At 41.0% G+C, this 18,786-nt stretch overlaps 1 protein-coding gene across 3 annotated transcripts in view; it reads right to left on the bottom strand.

The window, feature by feature from the left end:
* The window catches only part of syt3 (synaptotagmin III), a 33,825-nt gene that overhangs the window by 11,466 nt on the left and 3,573 nt on the right, over window positions 1–18,786 (bottom strand). The window contains exons 2-8 of one of the 3 annotated variants that reach the window (XM_044180130.1): window positions 16,643–17,009; window positions 15,338–15,405; window positions 14,604–15,005; window positions 10,461–10,856; window positions 8,923–9,031; window positions 7,964–8,140; window positions 2,183–2,309 (exon numbers count right to left, since the gene is read on the bottom strand). In XM_044180130.1, coding sequence (XP_044036065.1) covers window positions 2,183–2,309; window positions 7,964–8,140; window positions 8,923–9,031; window positions 10,461–10,856; window positions 14,604–14,754 — 960 coding nt within the window. In that variant the 5' untranslated portion in view covers window positions 14,755–15,005; window positions 15,338–15,405; window positions 16,643–17,009. Of the gene's footprint in view, window positions 1–2,182; window positions 2,310–7,963; window positions 8,141–8,922; window positions 9,032–10,460; window positions 10,857–14,603; window positions 15,006–15,337; window positions 16,619–16,642; window positions 17,010–18,786 lie in introns of those variants that run through there. The other 2 variants (XM_044180131.1, XM_044180132.1) reach the window with 2 other exon arrangements.

The following is an 18,786-nucleotide window of genomic DNA, read 5'->3' on the forward strand; positions in this document are numbered from 1 at the left end:
CATGTCCAAATGTAGGTTAATTGATAACTCTAAATTGCCCGTATTGAATGAATGTGAGAGTGAATGGTTGTCTGTCCTTGTCTGTGTCTGTGTTAGCCCTGCGACGAGTTGGCCACTGTCCAGGGTGTACCCTGCCTAAGGCCCAAAGTCACTGGGATAGGCTCCAGTCACCCGCGACCCCTAACGGGACCAAGCGGTAGAAAATGGATGGATGGATGGATCTTTAGCACTGAGCTCTCATTGCTATGGTGTTTCTTGTACGGAATCTTTTTCCTTAGATTTGAGGAGTTTAATTTTCAGCAAGTGGTGTTTTGTTGTTTTTTGCCTGTTTGCTGCTCCCGCAAACCACCCAGTTCTTCTTTTGTTTTATTCAAAACAAATTGAAAACATAAAAGGCATCACTTCCTATTTTTCTTTTTCTTACAGAAGAGCTACCAGTGACTTGTGAATATAAAAGCTTTGATTAACTGCCTGTAGGATGAATCACACTGTGCTGAAAGCAGCAAAACAGACATTATTATATGAAAATGTCATATAAACAGTATTTTAAATTGATCTGCAAAAACAAGACATATCAAGACAGAATATTCCAGAGGGGTTTGATTAATAGTGTGGCCATACCTGCCGAAATGTCTTTGAGCAACATAATTAACCTGTACCACACTGGCTGACCTTGTTCCTCAGCCAGAGGCAGAAAAGTGAATTTCACCTTTTCTTGTGAGATGAAGAATCAAATCAAAACTGCTAAAATGAAATAAAGACCTAAAACTAAATTTAAAACTCAATATATTGTTCCCCAACATGTACAAGTTGCAGGATGTCTTTCTTTTAAATGTTTTTAACACATTTCCTATAACTGTATTTATTCCAAGTTAGTTCACCTCTATTTTGACTGTATGTTGTGTTTTCTGCGTTTTCCATCTGTCACCTCTAGAATAAGTCAAATAAAATGGATCATTTTAAATCAGAGAATGCATTCTCATGAAAAGCGAGTGGCTGTAATTTCCTGCTCATCATATTTTAACATATTGCATTTGTAAATTTGTCTTCAATCTCATTCAATCTCCAACACAAAATGTTTACTATTTGTTTATTTACTGGTGGGATTTATTTGCTATGAAAGCATTTGATATAAATGCTGTCATGCAATAAAGCAATGTGATAATTAAAATGTGACACACATACTCGATTTTCCAAATCCAACTTTTGTCACTGCATGAGTGGGTCTGTCACTCCGGCTTATTAGCACATGATGATTACTTGTTAGCTTTGGATTAAACATGCAGCTGATGGCGATGCTGTGCCTTTAGAAACCAGAAACACAAAGCTCAAACATCTACTAGTAGGTGATGTCTGTTTCTCTTTTGAAATTAGTTGGAGGGATAAAAGCGTGGCAAAATATGAGTGGTGTAAAAATCCCATGTTAATGAGAATGTGATTGAAATGAAACAATCATCTAAACTCTAAACAAAAGAGGAGCAGTATTATGCAAATGACTGAAGCATTCATGCTTTTCAAAGGCTGAAGGGGTTTTGTGATATACAGGAGACAGTCACAGAAAAGGGAGACATTTCAAACTGGTACAGCTTCATTGTCAATGAAAGCTTACTTTTCACACTCCTCTGGCTCAACAGTCAATTCTGACCCTTTTCAGCTTCAAAATTTCTCCCTGTTTTATCCCAAGAGTGTGCAAAAGTACTGGTGATATTTATGGATATAAAACAGAGAACTACTCACTTTTGCAGAGCTACTGTGCTCATAAGTCTTTAGTTTCTCCACAGAGAATAAATTAGAAGAGAGGAGGATTTTTTGAGGTCTAAGGGTACATTTCCTGGTACAGAATGTCCTGAAATGTACTCAAATATTGACTCAACTGTCCTCAAACACCAGAATAACACACAGGAGTTGAGTAGCGGTACACTATAATAGTCTGAAGCACATTATCCTGAATAAATTATGCCCCAGATTAGATTAGATTACATTAGTGAAACTGTAATGATTCCCCATGAGGAGGCTGGGTCATCAGAGCAGCAGGAAACAGGCAGAGAGAAAACAGCAAGTCAGACCTGATGATGTTTGAATGTTGAGGGGATTTTTTTATTTGTTTGTTTCCACAGCGTTAAGACTGCAGTGTGCCACCGAGGATACAGATGAGTGTAATGGAAGTGGGAGTGGGAGTCACCTTTGTCTGGAATTTCTTCTTCCTGTCTGGCAGTAGGTAGATCTTCACGTATGGGTCAGAGAAGCCGTTGGCATCTTTCGCCGGCAGATCCAGAGCTTTCAGGATCTTCACCACCAACTGCTCCGTACTGAGACACACACACAAACAGCAAACTTCATTAGACTTTCACATGCTTATAAAAAAGGCATAAAGGGCACAAATTTACACAAATACTCTATGAAACCCAGACAAGATCAACCCACACACACAAACGCACACCTATGCAGGCTTTATACACACATAATGGTGTGGGAGGTTCAGTGTCTCTGAGGCAAGGAATAGCCAAAATAGCGTGTGTGTGTTTGTGTGTCATCCCTGCAGCTGTATCATGGTTACACTATCAGCAATGTGCTTAAACCCAAACAAGGGGTCCTGAGATTTATCTAAGGGGTCGACAGATAATTTGTGGGTAGAAAATACAAACAAAATTACTTTTATTTTGGGGAACTACTACAAAGTTTTACCTCTTAAAGCTGGAGTGTGGGACTTTTACATAGATGAATGTCTGTTATATTCAAGCCCTTGCCAAAAGACACACAATGTTGATTAAGCCTATCAGCGCCGGGTAAATCTCTTTGTATTTCGCAGTATACCAGAGTTTTTAAATCTGGTGTCTGTGGCGACATTCCCATGCTGGTGCACCGGTAGTGATACGTTTTACGTCAACCGGCAATGATTGGTTTGCTAGAGCTGAAGGAGGAAGCAATCGTAGCGACGGAGTAGGCTACTGCAACTAGGAGTATGGCAGAGCCTATAGTGGAAAAGCCTAAGAATGACGAGAACAAATAACCATTGGTGTAGCTTTTCCTCTTTGGAGAGTGCTCAAAGAAGAGAAGGGAGAGAAGGGCCTTAGGGCAGACACGGAGGTTGCGTTACTGCTCTTTGACAGGTTGGTACAGTATTTGTAAAATATTTGCAAGTTAGCCAGCGTCGTTAACGGTTTTTCAAAACTGTTTTGAGAAAATAGGTAACTGTCTCTCTGATTACTCAAAACCCCAATGCCAACACTGCACCAGCTAAAAAAATCGAGTTTACCCAACCTTACACAGTATACACCGCGCAGAGTCTCTCACCTGTGGCCATTCGTCATCAGCACGCGTCAGCAGTGTTTGTGTAATTACTCTCACTGCCAGAAGGGGCACACAAAAGATCCACACTGCAACCTGGTATATTATATAACCCTCCAAAACAAATTGGGAACCATTGGTCTAAAGGAAGCCCTTAACGTAAACTGATTACAATGGAGCATTTTCATTTGATTCAATGAAAGTACAGCACAAATAATATATGTTTTATTTTCTTCTTATCCTTATTTATTTATTTATTTATTTAAATCTGTAATCTCTAATTTAATTAAATATTGCTTGTAAACTGCAAAGTAAAACAGAACTATATTTTCAGTTATATTAGTACTGTTTGGCCGCAACTTAATTGTTTGGTCCTTAAAATGTAAGTAAATAGTGAAAAATGCCCATCACAGTTTCCTTGAGTCCAAGGTGAAATCTTCAAATGTCTTGTGTTGTCCTACTAACAGTCCAAAACCCAAAGACAATCAGATAACTTTGGTGCAAAATAAAGAAAAGCAGCAAATAGTAATAAAAACAATAAGCTGGGACTATTGGTCGTTTTTTGGCATTTTTTGCTTAATAAATGACTCAAACAATTCATCAGTTATCAAAATTGTTGCTGATTATTTTTCTGACAATTGACTGATTCATTTATTATTTAACTGACTGTTTCTGCTCTACAGTAATGATAAGTCAGACTCATGCTTTATGTATGTAAATATTTTATATTGTACGTGGCCAAATAATTACAGATTTGGGCTTTAAGAGGATTTTTATTGTCTCAAGCTCAAAGTGCTATTTCGCTGACAAGAAAAAATGCCAAAATGATAAGAATATTACATTGCATACTTGTACTGTATTTTCTCAGCTATTTTTTGGCATAAAAATGTTTAAACAAATATACGTAAAAACGCACACAAATGTGCACGCATGGGCACACATGTGAGCACACATAATATACATGTCATTACATTCAAATGCTCCATCCAGAGTCATGGCTGCATCTCACGCGCCGTTTATTATGTATTTAATTACCAGATGAAGATGAAGACGGCTCAGAGACATTTAATCAGACCTCGTTAGACTGTGTCTCCCCGTGTTAACCAGTGTGTCAGCACTTCATTAGCAGTTTTAGGAGAGCAACGTGAACTTTGGGGCTGAGGAAGGATCAGCAGGTCAAATGCCAACAGTGACCCCAGCAGTTATAATGTCTTCTGTCCATGTTTAACAAATACAATATAGTAGTGTATACAAATATACACATAAGATACGCTTGTTGACAATACAACCGTAGCCAATCCGGACACATGTTTACCTCTGAATCACATCCAATTAAAGCAATCGGATAAACATGCCCACTCTGCAATCACATCAAATCAGGGCGATGATAAACAGGGCTAATTGCTGGAGGAAATTACATTTCCAGCTCACCAAGAGAAAACCCTGACCGATTCAAATATGTAACTAATGATCTTTAATCCAGTATGATTTTGAGACATGTTAGTGGTAGAGACTCTGCAGTCACCGTGATTAGTGAGTGTGGTTCACGACACTGCTGACTTGTACAATAATTGGAAACGACAGGAAGCTTGTGTACAAAAAAAATCACCCCTTCGTGATCATCATGAATTTTCCTGCATTTGTTGTTTGTTACAAAGACATGGCTGCAGGTTTTCCTGCACTCACATGTCTTATTACAGAACAAGACTTGAGCTTGAACCAAAATCAAGGTTTTTACACAATCCATGGGGCATGCTGCAGAGAATAAACCTGTTACTGCTCGAGCACAGAGCAAAATTCACGGCCTTATTCCTGGCAGACAATGCCTGAAAGCTAGCTGTTATTCCCATAGTGGAAATGTGTCAGCTTTTAATGGGATTGTCAATAGAAATACCTTTCCCAGAGGATCTGAGGAAGACTGACATTGTTGTTCTGACTATTACACTCCAACAGCGGGGTCTCACACATTAACAAACCAATCTTATCACAGTTCCAGCGCTAACACACCTCTACATGTGTGTATCTACACACAGACCCATACACTCGTCTTGCTGCTACATCTCTAACATTTCTTCTTTATTCCTCAGTCACTCCCTCTCTTAATTAATTAATTAAATAATGTCTTCCTGTCTTATGTAAAGCATTTTGAATTGCCTTGTTGTTGAAAGGTGCTATATAAATAAACTTGCCTTGCCTTGCCTCTTCTACTCTTCTCGCTAAAACAATGTCCCTCCAGTGTAATGACAAGCAACTACAACGTGGTTTAAATTATCTTGTGACTTTATAAATGGGAGAAAGGGACACATGAATAGTTTTCATTATTAACCTCCCTCTCCATCCAACTCCCTTGCTAATTCTCTGTATCTGTAACTCCAGCTATAACACAGTATGGTGTTATTATGTGTTGACGGGCTGCTGTTTAAAGTGGCTCACCATATATAATTCATGACTGAAACGGCCTCTCGCTCCCTTTCTTTTCTGACCATCAGCACTTTCGCCTGTTGTAATGTTTCTACATGCCAGGGCAGGCAGAAATGGGAGACTGCCAGCCGCAGACAGACACACTCTGCACACTCCTCCCCACAACCCACAACCACCCTGACTTACAGTACACACACACACATTCATATACACACTCTCCCATCACCCAGTTCTCGCAGCATGGCATCCGCCAATTATATACTTAGTTCTCCAGCGGACTATTCAACAGAGAATCGTCAAAGGAGCAAAATGAAAGTAACTACAGCAATCTGTGCCACATAGTACATAAAAGACACCGACGCTGCTTTGTCATTTACATTTAATGGTACCACTTTCTTATTTTAGACATTAATATTTAAGTATGACTATCAAAAACAAATAAGACCACAGTCATGACAACAACTAGTAGTCTCTCACATCTCAAGCTAGGGGTGGGTGGTGTTCCGGTTTCGTCACTGACACCGGTGTCACGTTCTGCTACATTCTGCCAAGACACGGATTTTGCAATACCGTCATTACCGTGATAAATAAATGTTTTAGCATATTAAAAATAATGTGCTTTGCTGTGGCTGCGAAAACATGCAGGTAGAGGGTTACGCACATAGTCATAGAACTGGAGCTACATCCAGCAACTACTATCTTCCTCACTAACGTAGACTCCAGTAACACGAAGATTTGGAAGGTACGAGCAAAGTGCGCCAATTTCATATTTTTTTTCAAGTTGCTTTTTGTGGAACTTACTGCAATGCCAGCTCAGCTGGCTTTGTTGTTAACCTACACGAAAGCCCCTTCTGCTCTGTGATCCTCGCTGATATGTGTGTCTGTTGCTGCATATGTAAATGTACTTGATAGACATGCCCTGTGGTACACTGACTCTTGTACTTATATAATATACTTTGGATTTTCTGCCAAATAAATGCTGTTGAGATGCCTAATCCTATCCCTTGTCTATGAATCACATTACATTTACTAATTAACCTACATTATGGGGCAGGCTGCTCCTCCCAAAACACATGTAGGCCTATACCTCAATTCATTCCTATTTGGAGCCAATAAACACATTTGTTTTTTTGTTGTCATTTTTTCTTACTTAAGATATGTTCTCTTACATTGCCAATAGAGTGAAAAGAGGTAGAATCATGTTTTGAGTGGAGTATCCCTTGTTTTTGTTATACCGTGATATAATATCGTCATATCGCCCATCCCTATCTCATTGGTATGTTAGCTGGTGTTTTTCAAAATGAGGACCACGTTTCCCATAAAACCCTATGCTCACTGTTTCAAACTCAATTTCCTACTTGAGTTAGAAGTTTTTCGTGTCTACTGAAGAGGATAAACACGCTGAAAGATATTGTTCCAAGAAGCACCCTCTCTCTGTTCTGTGCCATAAAGAAATTCAGCAAACCACTGTCTGTTTGCAGCCCTCTGACTTAGTGTTTGAAGAACTGCACACCCACTGCTACGATCAAAGTGGTGCAAAAACAGACATTAATATTCACTGGAGACAAGCAAAACTATACTATGGCAGTTCCACTCAGAGTCGGATTCATCAAACAATGTTCAGCTCTAATTTTTAAGGTCTTAATTTGTGCACTGCTATCACAAGCATCCACAGAATGCAGAATTTATTTATTTATATTTTTTTAACTATGCTAGCGACATGACTCTATAGATGGCAACGTTAGCTATTACTGGAGTTCCATTACATTCTGTATTTTCAGTAGTACTTTCTGTTTAACCCTAATTAGCAAATTTTAGCATGCTAACACTAAACTAAGCGGGTGAACATTATACCTGGTAAACAGCAGGATGTTAGTAATGTTGATGTTAGCATTTAGCTATATTTTGTATGTAATGTTTTCACATTCTGTGGAGATTTCAAATCTTAAAAATGTGAGCGAAACATTGTTTTGTGAATCCAGCTCCACATGGAAAAGAAGAACCATAGAAAAGTTTTGTGTTTTTCACTATTTTGAGGAAAGCAGGAGGTGTGTACTTTTCCAGACAGCAAGTCAATGGGGCTCAACACAGACACTGATGCAGCATCTTTAGGCTAACCTGGTGGTGATGTAATGGCCTCATTGTTTACGGTGACACTTTGTATCTTAAAATTATTGTGGCAATGATTTATTAATGTTCAAATTATACCCTTTTTACATACGAGGACACTGACAGTAAAAACCTGCTGACTTACTTGAAGGCGTAGCGCAGGAGGAAGCTGATCTTGCCGCAGTTGTCACCCTGTTTGCCTTCGCCTTGGTCGCCCTTGGGTCTGTAGAGCTCCGGTTTGATCTGCCCAATGCTGGTTACCTGCTCCTTCTCCTCAGCGTGGAAATCAGGACTGGAGAGCTGGTGAGTCATGGGCTTGGGCCTAAACAGACACATAAGAGCTCAGAGGGTGAATATTAAGTGACGAGCACAGCACACACACACACGCACACACACATGCACACACACCAAAAAAAGATGCTATGCAACAATGTGATTCAGCAGCTTAATCAGAGATGCAGTGGCAGGTAAACCATCTAAATGGAGTTTACCCACTGTTTTTATTTGCATAAGAGTTTACACACCTTTTTTACACATGCATGCATCATAGTAAGTGTTATCAAATCAAGGCAAGTTCTCTAATTATGGTGCTTCTGGAGTATAAAACACAAAATAACACAAATTAATATCTGTTTAACATAGTGAAATGTTCTTTTCTGTTTTGAATTAATATCTGTAGCTGTGCTTTGGAAAAATCACTTAATATCAGCCTCAGTTTAAAAAGTAGATGTTTTCAAGATGAAACTTTATATAAAAGTAATATGGTGAGGTTAAAAACAAAGTCCAAAATGATTTGCTTTTACAGACAATACGACATCCTGCAACCAATATTTATTAGTGTGCTCACAAAATTTTAAATAATAATAATAAAAAAATAGCATGTAAAGTCCTCCTTTTCTTAATTTATAATCATGTGTTTTTCATTAAATTGTCCTTTAATGATCACTAGCTGGAGGTTAAGGTTCACTCCTGTTTTTATTCACCACTACATCTGAGTTTAACAACAAAAACACACAACTAGCAAATGCTACACTTAAATGAAAAATGCACACACTCTTTTAAACCCACACACACGTCAAGTACACTCATACACTCGGTACTGACCGTGAGGTGACCTGTTGCTGGGAATGAGCGTTGGGCAGTTCTTTAGGGGGGTGGGCTCCCACCTCGGAGTTGGGGACATCTGGAGATGTCTGACTCAGCTTCAGAGTTCCTAACAGAGTGAGAAAACGGATAAAACAATCCTTGTTGACTCACATGTCTCTTTTGTTAGTGCTATTGAGGCCTTAGTCGTTACGGTGGCTAGGAACAATGGGTCAGAATCTTTGATCGCATTGATTGTATTACATAAATTTAATAGAGAGTGATTTAACAGCAGGGAGAAGGGAAGGAATGAGCAGACATGTTTACAATAGCAGAACATGAGCCAGCATGATATGCATACAACACAGAGATATGAAAGGAGGTACATCCAACTGAAACAAAGGCATCCAGCAAACATTTGACTCTGAATAATGATAAACAACCTGCATCAGTGTTGACAGCCAGGATAAATACAACACCAGAATGAAAACTCATAGCTGTTATTTGAGCTGTTTCATCAAAGCAAGTCCAAAATGTCTCTTTGACATCAGTTTATAACAGTTTCTATCTTATTGTGAAAATTGCTTCTTGATCTAATTGCTGCTTATTTGGTCTCCTGTTGAGCTTAACTGGCTGATTACAACCACCTCACCATCACATGCTTTCTGGGAAGGATCTCTTAAATGTTTGATAATCAGTTTCTCTATGTGTATTTGTGTTAAGGCTACAACTACTGATTATTTTAATTTGAATTGGTTGGTCTATAAAGCATCAGAAAACAGTGAAAAAAAATGCTGGTGAATGCAAGTAAAATAAAACCTAGAGCTCAAGGTGAGGTTACCAATTTTCTTGTTTTGCCCAAGCAACAGTCCGAAACCTAAAAATATTAAATTCACTAGAGAAAGAAAAGCAGCCAATTCTCCCATTTGAGAAGCTGGAACCATCAAATATTTTGGCATTTTTTTTATTATTCATTAATTTCCTGTCAATAGACTAATGGCTGCACCGTTAATTTGTAAAATAAATAAATAAATGTATATTTGAATCTTAAATCAAATCTGTGCAATATGAAAGGGTTGCTTGTAGTAACAAACCCACACTCGCGAGCTTTTGAGCTCATTGTTTTTCTTTCATAGCACATTTACTGTTTGGTTTAGTTTCACTGCTGACATCAGCCTTGTTTTCATCAGGCAGTTGTTTTCTGCAAACAAGCGGCAATAAAACTAGCTGGTGAAGAAAGTCGAACATATAGTAGCAAGATTTTCTCAGGGGTTTGCAGAGACCAAAACAGAGCTAAAAGAGAAGTGAATATAGGAGATATATTCCCCAGGTGGCAAGAAACATGACGCCAAAGGCATGATGATATCTCGAGAAACTGTGCGCTAACATGTTAGATCAGCATTCATCACACTGTTGCACCATCAATAAATTATTTTTATTGTATGTAGGTAAATGTACTAAATTCAGTACTCTGTAGGTAATCTTAGGCATTACATTACTGTTACAGTCAGACTGGGATTAGGACTGTCTAATGTCTGTGAGCTTGCTCCCACTCTCACCAGCATTGTTGGGGTAGGAGTCCATGTCCAAGTAGGAGTGCTCCTGGGTCTCATGTGGCCCACCAACCACACCTCCAACCTCCCCCCTCTCCAGCCCCACCAGGTCAGAGAAATGGGGGTGGTGTTGGCCCTGCTGGCCCAGGGAGGGGTAGAGTGAGGACGAGGAGTGGCCCTCTTTCCTCTGCAGCAGCGGGGGTAAGAGCGATGACCCGCCTGTGCCTCCAAGGCTTCCGACACCGGCGCTTCCGGGCAGCAACCCCGATGTCAGGCTCAGGCCTCCACCCTCCTTGTCCCGCCATGGCAGCCAGCAGAGCTTCCAGGAGACAAAGAGGGAGACGGAGAGGAGGACGATGCCACAGAATGTCACGATGACCGACAGTAGACTGACAGAGATCTCTACAGGGGACCAGAGGAAGACATGGAGGGGATGGAGAAGAAGGTAAAGAGAAGAAAAACAGAAGATTCAACAGTTAAAAACACCAACACCCACAGTGATGTCTTTATGCAATGTCATCCAGCATGGTTATTAGCTTTTTAATCCGTGTGGGCTCAAGGATTGTGTCTGAGGGGTGGGTGAGGGAGTGTGGATATGAGGGGATAGAGAATGTGGGTGTGGGGAGGGTGGAGTATGAGTCATCCGGATGAAAAAGTGTACAGAATAAAAGAAAAGCGCAGTTTCAGCACCAGACTGCCGGACAGCTCCAGCAACAGCCTCTGTCACAGAGAGCAGAAATGGAAGAGAGTCGATGTCTGCTCCAGAGCTAGGGAACTTTTGTAGTTCTGTTGAAGGTTTAGAAGTGCACAACTGCACGTGTCGGAGCCTATGATACGTAAATTCACGATGAATTAATACATTTCTAAATACCCTATAAATATTACATGAATATTTATAAATAAATAGACTAAATATACAATGAATATTTATAATTATCCTGAGCCATTTGAAGTCTTTATAAATAGCATGTTTTGGGTTTGATGACTGTCTCGACAAAAGGACCAATCGGAGCTCACAATGAACTATAGGCCCAGAGCCCTGAACATGAATATTCATGGGTTGTAAGTAGACCGAGAAGACTCATTATAATACAGTGTGCAGATTTCGCAAACCGAGTATGCTTCCCCACCTTGCAGCATCTAACTGGAATTTTGCCTCTCGCCATCTTGGGCTCTGTCCAGACCAGAGGGCCACCAATTAACAATCCTTCCTGTCTGCGGGCAGGCCAATCATCAACTTCATGTAGAACAGCACTGTTTTACCATCTGAGGAAAATGTTTCCTGAACCCCCACCAGATCTACACAAAAGCCTCCTTTACTTTAACCCCCTTTTCCTTCATTTTACTTCAATTCAGAGTGTCTTTATGGGCATGACAAAGACATAAACACTGTTAAATCACACAAAAGAGAATGAAATTTTATCTGTAACAGGCTGACAACAAGACTGAGAGCAAATGAGTGAAAACAAGACAACAGCAGCCAATCCTCGAGCCCTGGGGTACATCTTCTGGAATTCAGTTCGCCTTCTGTCTCCACCCACCCTGCCTCTCTTTCTCTTTCACTCTCTCCTCTATATAATCCCCTCAAAAACCCCTCATTCCTTGCTGTCATTTCTTTTCCCATGCTGTCTGGCTCTGCATGCTTTGACTTTATTCCTCTTCTCAGCGACTGTCTCTTTTTTCTTCACCCCTACCTTCTCTCCGCCTCCCCCCCTTCCCTGCCTCTCCTTCCTCGCTCTCTCTTTGGTGAATTATTCATCAGTCTGTGTATGTCATTAATCAGCACTTGTTCAAAAGATATGATTGGGGGGCTGCGAAAGTGGGGGATGGGAGAGGGGACATCGATCTGTCGCGGTGGAGAACAAGATGAGTTGGAAAGTGAGGAACAAGGGGTGGAAATGGAGAGAAAAAGGAGGAGAGAGCAAGGCAAGAGAAAACATGACATTGGAGAGCAGGAGACAGGAGGAGGGTAAAGTAATGGAGTGGGAAGAGAGGAAAAGAGGGCAAAGCAAGGTAGGACAGGGAAGAAAACATCAGTAAAGAAAGGACAGTAGTGATGAATGGCGAATGGAGTGAAAAGAAACAACGATTCAAACCACAGAATGGCCGGCAGGGCAGGGATAGACAGGGAGAGGGTTGAAAACAGATTGGTGCACATGTTGAAACAGACATATAAGCTGACTCTGTTTATTCCCCCTTTTCATTTCCTCAGAGGAGGAGGAGGAAGAAAGGAGGAGGGTTGATAAAGTCGATGCCACCACCACGCCATGTGTGAAAGAGTAGAAACCAAAGAGGCGGTGGTGGAGAGAGAAAGAGCCCAGGAACAGAGAGATGGAGGGAAAACAAGCTGACAATGATTTAGAGTGAAACCTAAAGAGGGGAGGGGTTTAAGGATGAGAAAGGTTAATGTATTGATCTGGAGGGGAAAAAACAAAGCAAGGAGTTAGAGGAGTGGTTGGCAGATCAGGGTGCGCTGATAACACACGGCTGTGATCAAACATGTGTGAGGACTGTCGGGGGCCAAACCACTCTCCTCCATTTGTCTCTCTTTAGGGCAGTCGCTGTACCTTCCTGAGCACTGATCCTGCCAAAGATCCATTGCTAATCCACAAAGCATAAAAAGGGAGTCAGAGGGCGGGTAGGTGGGTGGGTAGGAGGCCTCTGAAGTACACCGTGAAGAGGGACTGAGACTCCCTGTCAATCAGCAACTGATGCAAGCCCACTGGGAGTCATACATTGCTCCACATCAAACACATCTCTGCTGCTTACACAAGCCATTCACTGACAGCTTCCTGTGGTTGCAGTCCTCGGAGGGCTCGGAGACATCCGCCAGCAAACACTGAAAAATCACAGCTGGTAAACGAGGGGGCCAACGCCTAAAACCATGCCGTGACATTTCTTCACAGAGCCATCCAAACTCCAGAGGCAACATGCAGCCAATCCAGGCTAATCTACACTGAGCCACAGATATCCACGCTAATCTGCATAACAGCACATTGCACTTCCAAATGCTTCAATGAGAACCCACACATACTCTGCACACACAATACACTCCACGGTGCAGCATGATGCACCTACTCAGTTTGGTAAAAAAGAAAATATTTGTAATCCAGCTCAGAGATAACAGTTGCAGAATTCTACTGAGACTCTTTTGTGGCTCGTAAAAGAAAAGATGGACTTGTACCGTAGCCATTTCAATCTTGCAGATTAATATTTCATGGTTTGTTGTCCTGAGTGCACAGTACCTCTAACCATTTTTAAACATGAGCACTCCTCTTAATATTTGCCTTCTCATACCATAAGTCTAACATGTGACATGTTACTGAAGAAGAAACTACGGTGGCTGTGAAACTCGCAAAAAAAGCGAATGGTCCTATCGAGAGCCAGTGTTTGGTTTGCCCATTCTGGGCTGCTGTAGAAACATAGTGGTGCAACATGGCGAACTACGTGGAAAGGGATATGCTCCTTCTGCAGATATAAACGGCTTATTCTAAAGGTAATGAAAACACAGCAATTCTTATTTTCAGGTGATATATACACTAATGAAAACATACTTATAAATATTATATTCCATTTCTGCCAATAGCTCCTACTAAATGTTACACACTGGACCTTTAAGACACGGTGAGGCTCTAGGGACAGCAATGTTGGTCTGTCTATTAAATGGATTGCCATGAAATTTTGTATTGACATTCATACCTACTGCCAGATGACCTTTTCAGCTAGTGCTGTCATCAGGTCAAAATTCTAATTTGTCCAATACTTTGGTTTATGACCAAATACCTGCAAAACTAATGCCATTACCATCAGCCTCAGCTGTACTTTGTGTTTAAATATTAGCATGCCAACACCCTAAACTAAGATGGTGAACCTGTTAAACATTACTCCTGCTTAACATTAGCATGTTAGCATTGTCACTGTGAGCATGATAGCATCTTGATATTAGCATTTAGCTCAAAGCACTGCAGTGCCTCACAGAGCCGCTAGGATGGCTGTAGACTCTTAGTCTTGTTATAAACTGCTGAATCCTCTAAGAGCAAACAGGAGAAAAGCTTCCTTCATACCCTTGATATTTTGAAAAAGAGTCAATCTTGACAACTGCAAGCATTGTCAAAATGATTTCTGTGAAGCTCCAGGTGTATCAGTTACCTGTGTCCAGCTGTCTGTTGCGACCTCTCAGCAGGTAGCTGAACTCCTGGCAGCGTTCACTCTGGCTGTAACCTCTTGGGGAGTTGAAGCACAGCTCCTCCACCAACACCAGCGCCTTCTTACACAGGTCTTCATCCCAGTCCCCCGACATCCTCCAATCCGCATCGCACTCTCACCAGCAGTCAGCCAATGACAGCGCAGCCCTCGCCGCCCTCGCCGCCCTCACCTATCGGACGGCGCTCGTGTAAGTAGAGCGTTGGCCGTCCACCTTTTACAAGGTGTGAACTGAGAAAGAGGAGGCAGAGGAAGCTGAGGGGCAGCTGCAGGGTGTCTTGGTCTGGATCACAGAGACCAGACTGACATGCCCGTATGACTGAGTGACACCCACCCCTCTCTCTTTCCCTGAAAGAAATAAAGGGAGAGAAACTGGCAATGTGAGTGTAAGGACATAAAAGTGTACAAATCAAGTTTTTCGCAGACTGGTCACCTTAACCATTAAGTGAGAACACCCATGCCAAAACCATCAGTGTGTCTCTGATAGATCATTGGCTCCGGTGCCACATAATATCGCTTTAGCATACACTATGAAGAGTGATACTAGGCAACTGGCATCATGTAAGAAGTGGGAAAACTCGTTGCAAGTACAGCTAAATGCTAAAGTCCAGCAGATTTGTATTGAGATTGGCAAAATTTACATTAAAGATTCATCCATATTATGAAAAAAACCCACTTACCACTTATTAGCCACAGCTATTAGCCACACTGGCGAGCCCTCTGCCACTACCACAAACCGCAGGTCGTACTGTTTGGCAGAAAATATTTCCAGACAAAAAAAAACTGTTGACAGCAAGGTCTGTGGATTATCCTCATTTACCAGGGCATAATCTCTGGCAGGGTACATTGCTGTAGCATTTTTCAAACATTAAAATTTCAATGCTTTGAGGACCACAAATTAATTTCTATTTACCTCCATTTTGAAGTGCTAGCAGCAAAAGGCTCCTGGGCAAATAAAATCCCCCTATGGTCTATGTGTGGCCAGAAGAACTATACCAATTAGTTAATGAGCCTTGACCTACCCCTTGAGATACAAATAAAGTATTTTGAATTGAATTAAATTGAATTGAATTGAATTGAATGAAAAAGCAGCTAAAAGCTGCATGGAGCTGCACAGTTGTGCAGAGTTGGGTGTGCTTTGCGGGTTTGACACTAAAAGCAAACCTTTCACATTACATTTCATTTAATTCAATGTTAATATCAAATGTATCACTTAATGCAAGTTTAAATATAGGCCTAATATAAAATTAACCCAGTTTAAACATTGAATTACAAGGTAGTACATTGTGCATTTACTTTACCTACTTTGGGAAGTGAAGGAGGTAAATGATGGGTAACTTTGTACAGCTAAAATTGTGTACCTATAGTGTTCCAAAAACCAACCTTGCTACAGTGACTGTACTGAGTTAGTATTGTATTTTCAAAATGTATAAATGGCCACACTACATAGTAAAAGCCTAATTTTCAAATTTCTATTACATAAATGTCGATCTTCTTACTTTGAATAATCCCTGATGCTCCAGTACTCACTCAACATGGTGCAAATTTAATTGCAGGGAGCCCTACTGTCAATGATCTCCTGGGGATAAAGTGATGATTTTGGTGTCTAAAACTGACCAATGGGTCAATCATTCTGAAACATCATGTAATATTTCAAAGCAAAACACTCTTTACTGTAATTACAGAGTAATTTAGATAATTATGAGCTCTCTTGTTTTGAGTCCCTAAAACACAAATATGCTAAAGGAACTACAAACACTGTGAGAGTGAAGGAGACTGAGTGCTGGTTTCTATTTTATTTATAATGGTACATTTTTTTCAAATTATTCAACATATTCAATCTATTGCCTGGAAGAACCACCAGCTATCTCAGATTTATCTTCACATTATGCTATATAGAGCCATTGTACTGAAGAAACAATCCAAATTAAAGCATTCCATTATGCTTTAATAATGTCATAAAGCCATGGTTTGTGTGTTTTTACCTTTATTGAACTTGACTCTCGAGGTTCTGGGCCATGTTGAATTTGCAAGCCAGGGTGGAGACACTCTACATGTAAAATTTTCTTTACAAACAGATTTGGCTGAGGAATGCAGAGTTATGCCTGCAGTGCATGCATAACCTTTAGCTTGTTATTTCCCTAATGTTTCCAAGACCAGAAATGGGAGCCTGCAGACAAGTGGCTTTTTTTTCCTTCACTGCAAGTTGGGAACAGAGTTGAGCTCTTAGTCATCTAACTCCAACAGTAAACAGTGGATCACATCTGTTTCCGTGGTCTCTCCAACACATCAGCATGGATTGGAAGTCACTGTCAGATTTGTGGAGACTCTTATGCAGCTCTCCAACATCACCTGAAAAACAAGTAGAATCAATCAATCAATAAGGTGAAGAGACACAACATGAAGGACACCAATAAATTGAAAAAACACACCTAGGTTTGGAGGACTACAAAATCTCCTAAAACATCAGATTAAGGTATAATTAGATGTATTAAGTCTGACTGCGTGTGCTCCATGTCTTTTCATCCAAGAGAAACTAGACTTCTTTAGCATACTGTCTTTATTTTTGAACTCATTCTGTCTAAATAAAAGCAGGTCAATGCCCAAACTCCAGTTTCTCACAGTCTGTGAGTCTCCAGGGACTCTGACTGAGGAGAATGTATGCAAAGTTGTGTCTAATAATACAGATCCGTTGCAAAAACCCTGGTATTGAATATGTCTTGCCAAAAACATTGTACAAGCCACGGTGTGGTTGGAAAATAAATCACTTGCAAAACAATGTTCATGGTGAGAGGTCAGCTCACTTTTCCACCGAGCTGTTTTGTCCTTGTAAAGCTGCAGACCTATTTCTCAAGCAAGGTGCCTTGTTGGACAAAGGAAAGACTATTGATCATTTGATGTATGTTGTTCTGTAAAATGTCAGTGTCAGTCTTTGTGTATTGAGTGGCACCTCCCTAGCAAAGTGCTCCTTATGTGTCCATCTGTCTTCCACCCATCAATCAATCAATGTATTAGGCAAAGACATATTTCACTCTGAACAAGGTCCGAAACAAGAAATGCTGCCACTCCCTTTCTAGTTTTCTTCCTCTCCTCTTGAAGACAGAAACACTCTTGTTCGCCCTCTGTCTCTGATTGTCACATTAGGATAGTCTGTCAGTCTAAGGGAAACTCAGATAATGCAGAGTCTATTTATCTGTCCATCTCAGCTCAGCCTATTGCAGAAATGAATCCGAAATTAGCGAATCAAAACACCATCCAGACCCAACATCCTACACCAGCCCTCCTCTTGCCCCCCACCACTCTCTCCCATTAAGATAGTAAATCTGTCTGAGTGACTTTAAAACCCAGGATATCTCAATCTGAAGAATGGCTGTCTGGCACAAAACTGGCCGCCTCAAATGCCAGTGAGAGCATCAAGAGGGAGGGAGAGGCAAAGAAGAAATGGAAGAGACAGACAGACAGAAAGAACGATTGTGTAGCAAGAGACAGAAGAAGAGGGAGACAGAAAGAGAGGGATAAAAGAGATGCTGACATTAAATTGGAGGCAAGACAGATAAAGAGGGAGGGGAAAAAATTGGAGCAGAGAAGGGCAGAAAAAAAACATAGGAAGCTGGTGGCGAGGGTGACACAGCAACAATGGTATTCAAGGGTTTGGGGATGCAATTTACCACAAGCAAAATATTTACAGAGGCTGGTTATTCACAGATAAATAAGCCTTCAGAAACATGTTGACAAATCATTCCACTCTGATAGCGCCATGTCCAGAAACACACATTCCTACTGTAGTGTACAGAGCAACACTAAACCTCCCACAGACGCTCCATTGACTGCTGTTCTGTCTGGGATCAATACCCTCAGGGAACGAATACACCACAGCACAGACCAGTCGACCAGTAAGGTCACCGTCCGTTTGGGCACAGGAGACGGGACAGTGTGCAAGGTCACAGTCTAATCACACTACGGAGAAAGGAGAATCAGTATACAGAGATTCTGTCCAATCACATAACAGAAAGCAGAAGGGAACTGGAGGAGGTCAGCACCCAATCATGGGAGAAGCTGGCCAATCAGATCATTACCTTAATCTGGAGAAAAAAGGCCGGTTGCACCAGAAAGTGCCAGTAGTGAGCAT

This window comes from Siniperca chuatsi, linkage group LG21 (assembly GCF_020085105.1).
Source record: "Siniperca chuatsi isolate FFG_IHB_CAS linkage group LG21, ASM2008510v1, whole genome shotgun sequence".
NCBI classification, from domain to species: Eukaryota; Metazoa; Chordata; class Actinopteri; order Centrarchiformes; family Sinipercidae; genus Siniperca; species Siniperca chuatsi.